Source organism: Echeneis naucrates, chromosome 15 (assembly GCF_900963305.1).
Source record: "Echeneis naucrates chromosome 15, fEcheNa1.1, whole genome shotgun sequence".
NCBI classification, from domain to species: domain Eukaryota; kingdom Metazoa; phylum Chordata; class Actinopteri; order Carangiformes; family Echeneidae; genus Echeneis; species Echeneis naucrates.
In genome coordinates this window covers 5,549,627-5,557,303 of record NC_042525.1, presented here as the reverse complement: position 1 = coordinate 5,557,303, position 7,677 = coordinate 5,549,627, and the positions used below count along the sequence as shown (strand labels likewise).

At 41.3% G+C, this 7,677-nt stretch overlaps 1 protein-coding gene across 2 annotated transcripts; it reads left to right on the top strand.

The window, feature by feature from the left end:
• The first annotated feature begins 1,260 nt into the window (after positions 1 to 1,260).
• mlh1 (mutL homolog 1, colon cancer, nonpolyposis type 2 (E. coli)) lies at positions 1,261 to 6,521 on the top strand. 2 transcript variants are annotated; one of them, XM_029520794.1, is made up of 19 exons: positions 1,262 to 1,498; positions 1,722 to 1,812; positions 2,246 to 2,344; positions 2,422 to 2,495; positions 2,621 to 2,693; positions 2,781 to 2,872; positions 2,958 to 3,000; positions 3,096 to 3,184; positions 3,288 to 3,400; positions 3,504 to 3,597; positions 3,686 to 3,839; positions 3,987 to 4,324; positions 5,086 to 5,225; positions 5,341 to 5,449; positions 5,531 to 5,594; positions 5,668 to 5,832; positions 5,904 to 5,996; positions 6,072 to 6,182; positions 6,272 to 6,521. In XM_029520794.1, the coding sequence occupies exons 1-19, from the start codon at positions 1,392 to 1,394 to the stop codon at positions 6,425 to 6,427; spliced, it is 2,205 nt and encodes a 734-aa protein (XP_029376654.1). In that variant the 5' UTR covers positions 1,262 to 1,391; the 3' UTR covers positions 6,428 to 6,521. The 2 variants fall into 2 exon arrangements, with proteins under 2 accessions (XP_029376653.1, XP_029376654.1); XM_029520793.1 differs by having other exon boundaries at positions 1,261 to 1,498; positions 5,341 to 5,594.
• The last annotated feature ends 1,156 nt before the right edge of the window (positions 6,522 to 7,677 follow it).

Genomic DNA, 7,677 nt, shown 5'->3' with positions numbered 1-7,677 from the left:
CATTTCATTCAGTTGAGATCATCCTGCCTGAGGCCATATTTTATCAGCCTTGCAACACAATTTTGGGGGCTTCTAACACAATCTGATGATATGTGTAGTACATATATTTTATGAAATAAAATATTACCGTCCACAAAACAGATTATGGAGAACTATTTGTTGTGTTCCTGGATTTCACCGCGCCACTCTTCTGCTGATAATGAATCCTTCAAACGCCAATAGCTTTGTGAGGAATGCAGACAAATATGTGGTGCGGCCAACTGTGTGCACAGTTGAAGATTACACTGAACTGCTTACAAGTCAATGTGCTGAGGGATGCAAAGCAGTGAAAATCAAAACTGCCTTTGCGTGTATATTTTTTTTTAATAATAATAATAATAATAAAAAAAAAGACAGTTTTACATATAAAACATTGCCTTTAGTTATAAGTTACCCTGCCAGATAATAGTAGTCAGTGCAGATCCTGCGATCTTGAGTTGAATACTTCTTAAGATGAGTCACTTAAAAAGGCTTTGATTGGAAAGTGTAACTATAGATTAATCAACCTGGATTTTGGACTACCTGATGTGGTAATCTTAAACACTAAAATCTCCAGTAACTCACCATTGATAGAGACAGTAAAACATTGATTGCGTCTGAAGGAGCAAGTCCTTTTTTGTCATTGTTTAACTTTTTAAAATATATAGTAGAGTTAAACAATTCCATTCCTGTAGGCTGGCACAGTTTCTGCTACTACTCTGCAATTGATTCTGACCTCTGACCTTTTTGCAGTTATACAAAGCAACATTTGAGATCAACATTTTTCCTACTTTACAGCAGCAAATACAATCTCATGAAGCAACTACTACACCACGCAAACATTAAGGCGCATATTTGTGGAAAATGTGTGTATTTGTATTCGTTGTTAATCAAATGTTATCAGGCACTATACTTCCGGTACCTATATTTACCAGAGAAGAAGAACGACGGCGTCACGGTCCTCTTCCGGCACAACGTAGGCCACGCCCCCAAATGATCTCCCGGCTCTGTCTTCAAAGATCGTCGATTGCAAATAAGATGAGTCGCTCTATCGTGATAAAAACGTCGCTGAATTAAAACGTACATAAAACAATTAACATTGTGATTACATTTATCTCCTTATAGGAAAATAAGAAATTAAGTTTCCACATAAATGTTCAGATTGGGAACGATTTGAGTCAATGACAGAAGCGATTTATCGTAGGACTCTGATTTTCTGAGGGAGGAAGACCTCTTCGTTTTAATCGCCTTCTCTGGTCCAACACATGCGTTTCATTTCCTCATTCATGTTCATTTGCAGCCTAAATATTAATATTTGTCTTCAGCCATAGCTGCGTGTGTCTACAGTTAAGACCTTCTCTTTTGCTGTAAAGATGGCCGGAGTCATCCGGAGGCTCGACGAGACTGTCGTGAACCGGATAGCTGCAGGGGAAGTTATCCAGCGTCCTGCTAACGCCGTCAAAGAAATGATAGAAAACTGGTAATTTACTCTTCACATCGTCCACCTCATGGTTACACACACAGCAGGATCCAAATAAAGTCGACATGTGTAAGGAAAGAGGCGCTGTTGTTTTTAAATCGCGTTTCTGTCGTCCTCGTCGGCACCCGTAGATCGGTAACAGTACAGCGACTCGTTAAAAATCTTTTCAAAATGGTGACACGGTTGTGTACAAACTACAAGTTGTGCTTCACCACTGTTGCAGTCTTGATGCCAAGTCCACCAGCATCCAGGTGACGGCGAAGGACGGCGGACTGAAGCTGCTTCAGATCCAGGACAACGGGACCGGGATCCGGGTGAGTGACGGGGGCGGCTGGAAAAAGTTTTCTCTCTTTTTTTTATTTTTTATTTGGTCTTTTAAAATTAAAAGTCATCTCAAACTGATATCATGAATGGGACAGCAACTTAGGTGAACTTTACGGGCCTTAGCAATGCAAACTAGATTTTAATGTAATTCAATAGAGTCAGCCGTCCGATAGAACAGATTCAAAGGGAGACTGTTAGCTGAACAAAAGGAAGCCAAACACTAATATTAGTATGGAGTTACTAATAAAGTGCACTGCCACGATTCTCCTTTGTAGCTGTTGGAACAAAAAAGACAGGATAAGACATAACGTGAACACACAATGATCATTCACACAGATGTTTGTGCACTATTTTGGTCTTCTTTTCCTTCAACGTGACTGTGAGACTGCACATCTCTTGCTTTTTATTCTTTCACTGATGCAGAAGGAAGACATGGAAATAGTTTGTGAGCGCTTCACCACCAGCAAGCTCCAGACGTTTGAGGACCTGTCTGCTATTGCAACCTATGGCTTCAGAGGAGAGGTGAGCATTAGTCTCCATTGTGTTACATACCGCCAGCCAGTATGTTGTCCATCATGCCTACTCTGTCTTGGTTGCAGGCTCTTGCTAGTATAAGCCATGTTGCACATGTGACCATAACAACCAAGACCGTCGATGCCAAGTGTGCCTACAGGTATGATCATGTTCGAAATCAGGATTGACGCATCTGCTTCCTTCTCTTTGCCGATCACATTTATCATAATAAATGGGAAGATACGGAAATGACATTTGTAATGAATAATTTCTGTTGTCGTGCAGAGCCAACTACAGCGATGGCAAACTGAAAGGTCCGCCCAAACCATGTGCTGGAAACCAGGGAACACAGATTCTCGTGGGTTTATTGAACACATCATTTGTTCCAGAATAAAATAGATGGGTCACTCAGACACCTCCAATGGTTTGTGTTCCCTGTCTGCAGGTGGAGGACCTCTTCTATAATGTGTCCACAAGGAGAAAAGCTTTGAAGAGCCCCAGTGATGAGTATGCCAGGATCGTAGAAGTGGTCAGCAGGTCTGTGCTTTTTCCTCTGTGTCCTGTAAATTAAGGCTTTTTTGTATTTAGTTGTAATCTTTTCTTCCCTGTTGCTGCTTTGAAGGTACGCCATACACAACTCAGGAAAAAGTTTCTCTGTCAAAAAGGTGAGATGTCAAAGATTACAATTTTTTTTTTTTTCTTTGTTCATACGACAGCATTATAAATGTTCTGCTTACATCTCTCATTTTCTTTTTTTCAGCAAGGAGAGACAGTGGCAGATGTGAGGACGCTACCAAATGCAAGTGTAGTGGACAACATTCGAGCAGTATTTGGAAATGCAGTCAGCAGGTATTAATCAACCAAAAGAGAAAGAAAAATGTGTTTTTACTCTTGGCAGTTGTGTTATCAGCCTAACACTGAATGCGTGATTGGCCCTGCGCTATGTTACCAGGGAGCTGATTGAAGTTGGCTGTGAGGATCAGAAGCTTGCTTATAAGTTGAAAGGCTACATCTCAAACGCCAACTACTCAGTGAAGAAATGCATCCTGGTCCTCTTCATTAACCGTATGTATCATGGAGAAGTTACTGGAAATGCTGCTCATGAGTGAAGATAATTAAATCTTGTAAGCGCTTTGCTCAATGGAGATTGTGATCTGCGACGTCTCAGATCGTTTGGTGGAGTCGAGTGCATTGAAGAAAGCCATTGAGATGGTTTATGCTGCATACCTGCCCAAGAACACTCACCCTTTCCTTTACCTCAGGTGACCAGATGCTCCTTTGTCTTCTCTCACAAGTTTCCACCATTGTTAAATTCAATTTATATTCACCGTGGTTTCTGATCAACAACAGTTTAGAGATCGCCTCACACAATGTCGACGTGAACGTTCACCCTACAAAACACGAGGTGCATTTCTTGCACGAAGACAGCATTATCGAGAGTGTCCAGAAACACATTGAGAGCAAACTGCTGGGCTCCAACTCTTCACGTACATATTTCACCCAAGTATGAAACTTGTTTCTGGATATTTACACTGGCAGTGTCAATTCACTTACTGATGGTAGCCAATCAGTTTGTTGTTGTTGTTGTTTTGTTTTTCCCAAGACTTAAAGCATGAGGGTGTATTAGGACACGTGCGCTTTGTTTTTGCAGACTTTGTTACCAGGACTGTCAGTCTCAGGCAGCAATGAGGTCAAGGCTTCCAGCGCTACAGCAGATTCTACTGAGAGAGTCTACGCACATCAGATGGTGAGGACTGACTGTCGCTCTCAGAAGCTGGACGCCTTCCTCCAACCCAAAGAGAAGCTGCCTCCTGATCCTGAACCTGCCAGTCCTGGCAGCAAAGAGGCTGTGTCTAAAACCGCCCTGCCCAACAGCGTAGAGATGGATGACACTGATGATGCAGATATGCTGGAGGCTGTGGCTCAGCAGGAGGATCAACTCCTTGAAGGTGAAGAAGAAAGCGGCAGCAACGCTTTTGATGTTCCAAGGTGACTGACTTTCTTTCCTTCCTTCTTTTCATCTATTTGTTTGGGTGAGCCATTATTCATCAGAGGATTGGCAGCCATTCAGAGCCAGCATGAGTAATCCAGATGTGACAGATTTATTTTGTGTCAGATCAGGACATGTCAGGATGGATAATCGATCCTGAGGATCAAATCTGAATAAGAGTAAATTAAGAGATCCGAGGAGTGCCAAAGTGAAATAATCATCCCTCATGAGTAGTGTCAGCCTGGTATTTTCAGTTTGGTTGTCTCTGTTGTAACAGATTTAAAGTACACAGAGAGATGACCATTTCATTCTGTTATCTTTTTGATGGCATGAAATTAATGAATTCACGTTTGTTTTTTTTTGCATATTTTAAAACAAGTTTACTGTTAGTTTTCTGCAAAAAGTGCTGATAAAGCCAGAGAACATCCAGCAGCTTAAGACTTTGGTTTTCTCAGTAGTTGATTAAAAACTAATAGATTAAATATTCAAGTTGAACTCATCAGGTGTTTTTTTTTTTTTTTTTTTTTTTTGGAAAGTCATTAAAACTGAAAACAATTTCATGACCAAATTCCATTCATCCAAGAGTGGACTCTGCCCCCGTGTGGCTGAAACAGTAATTCATGCAGGCACGTCTCATATGTCACTCACTAAGTGTGTGATGAAAATGTTTGTCTTCCTGCTCTGTCTGTAGTCATGCAGAATATGTAATGCTGAGTTATGAAACCAGTGTGTGTGTTTTGTTTTTTTTCCTGTGAGCCAGGAAGCGTTCAAGGAAAGAGCAGCAGGAAGAAAAAGCTGAAGGGAAGGACCTGACAGATGCAGAAGTGCCCAAGAGACGAGCCATAAAACTGACAAGCATCAAAGAGCTGAGGGTTGAGATCACCGAGAACAACCACAAAGGTAAACGGCCAAATGTATAATTCCATAATTCTTCTGTAGTTGTCTGAAAAGATTCCATTTCACTCGTCAGCAAATTTTCCTGTTTTTAAGAATTAAATTTATTTTTTTTTTGCAGGACTTCAAGAAATGCTGCAGAATCACTCATTCGTGGGCTGCGTCAATCCTCAATGGACTCTGATCCAACATCACACCAAACTGTACCTGCTCAACACCACCAAACTCAGGTCAGGGTCAGGAAACACACGGGTCACTACTGTGCTTCAGCCTGCTGCAGATTGTGTCCTTTCATTCTTCATTTCTTCCAGCCAGGAGCTTTTCTACCAAATACTGGTCTACGACTTTGGGAACTTTGGTGTAATGAGACTGTCTGTAAGTAAAATCTAGATTGTGAGTGAGTAGAAGATCTTGTGCAGTATGAATTTTAATGATTTTGTGTATTTAGACTCCCGCTCCGCTCTATGACCTGGCCATGTTGGCTCTGGACTGTGAGGAGAGCGGCTGGACTGAAGAGGATGGACCCAAAGAAGGCCTGGCTCAGTACATTGTGGATTTCCTGAAGAAGAAAGCAGAGATGCTGGAGGACTACTTTTCCATGGAGATAGACCAGGTCAGGCATTAAGTTGATGTCTACCAGGGCTTCACAACAGGCCTCGTAAACTGGAGTTTCGTGTTTTGTAGGAAGGAAACTTAACAGGACTGCCATTACTGCTCGATAAATACAGCCCAATCATGGAGGGTCTCCCGATGTTCATCCTGCGTCTGGCCACTGAGGTGAAGTGTCTCCTCATTTACCTCTGATTTTGGAAACTCTGTATCTGAAGACATTTGTTTGGTGGTGTTGTGCAGGTGAACTGGGACAATGAGAAGGAATGCTTCAGAGACTTCAGTAAGGAGTGCAGTATGTTTTACTCCATCAGGAAGCACTATGTCCTGGAGCCAGAGCCAGGAGAAGAGCAGGTGTCCTAGTCCTGGCATTTCACCTTTTTCTACCATACCTTATACCAAAAAAACCAAAAAACAGCTGACATGTGCAATGTTCGTTTCAGGCTGGTGATGGAAACCCGTGGCGCTGGAATGTGGAGCATGTCATCTTCAAAGCTCTGCGAACCCTCTTTTGTCCTCCAACGAACTTCAGTGAGGATGGCACAGTGCTGCAGATCGCCAACCTGCCTGATCTCTATAAAGTGTTTGAGAGGTGCTGAATGTGATGATCAAGCCTGACTGATAAATCAACCTTACATGCTGCTTTTTGTATACTTGTAACATTTGTACTGTAAATAAAATACTTATGATGAAACAAAACTCTGGCTGGTTATCTTAATGGATAGGGGGGGAACATATCTCTCACAGGGAAGCCTTCTGCTGAGTGGCTTATTTAACTGCTAAGTCTTCACATGGTTTTCTAAAAGTAAGACTTGAGACACGCAACCAGGAAAAAGAGCTGAGTCATGCGTCCCATAAGGATACCAAAAATGTGCCGGCACACAAGCTCAAGTTATTACTTTGACATCTTGCCTATCACTCGACTGTGAAGCACGGAGGAATCAGAGCTCAGTGTAAAGGAAAACCTCCACTACCAAATTCTTTACAATTACGGGTTTATAACTAGTATGGAAAGTCGAGGGCGTGATCGGAAAACTGCTTCTGTCTATATTCCAGGCAGTCGCTAATCTGGAAACCAGAGGTTTAGGCGGAAGGGGGAAAAAAAAAAAAAAAAAAAAAGTGGGGGTGGGCCTTGTCTTTTCCTGCTGTAATTTGATACAGCAGGAAAGTCAGATTAAATAATTTGAAATATCTGGCTTGAAGTGTGCGCCAAGAATTTTCACCGTATTTACACAATTTTATGTACAGAAATGCTGAAAAGGCTGCAAATGAACAGCATCCACACTTCGCGTTCTGACGATGCAGGTACAGAACAAAGCATCAAATAGCTGAACTAACGAGAATGCAAAATAAAGATTCAGATTGTATTCACTGTTCTGTAAATTACACATTTATTGTCAAGAAATCTTTTAAATATTTGAAAAAAATTTCAATGAAACTGCAGCAGACACAGTTGGTTCTATATATTTTAAAATAATGACTGCACCTTTTCTTAAATACATCATTCTGTACCTGTTAAAACGATTATTGTTTCATTGAGCGGCGCAGACCCCCAGTCTACTAGTGTGAAAAGGCACTTCACTGTGTGAGGGGAAGCTGAGAAGGTGCAAGGCTGGAGCAGCCGTGAGGGAGGAGGAGTAGTTTAAAAGCATCATTATACTCATTCATGCAACTTAACAAAAAAACAAAAAACAAAACACAATAAAAAAAAAAAACAAAACAAACAAAAAAAAAAACAAAAACAAAACAAAAGTACAGCCAAGCACCCAACCAGGGAGAAATAAATTCTCATGGATAACATGATGTGGTACAAAGTTCTGAAAATAAGTAGTGGCTTGAGAAATTTCTT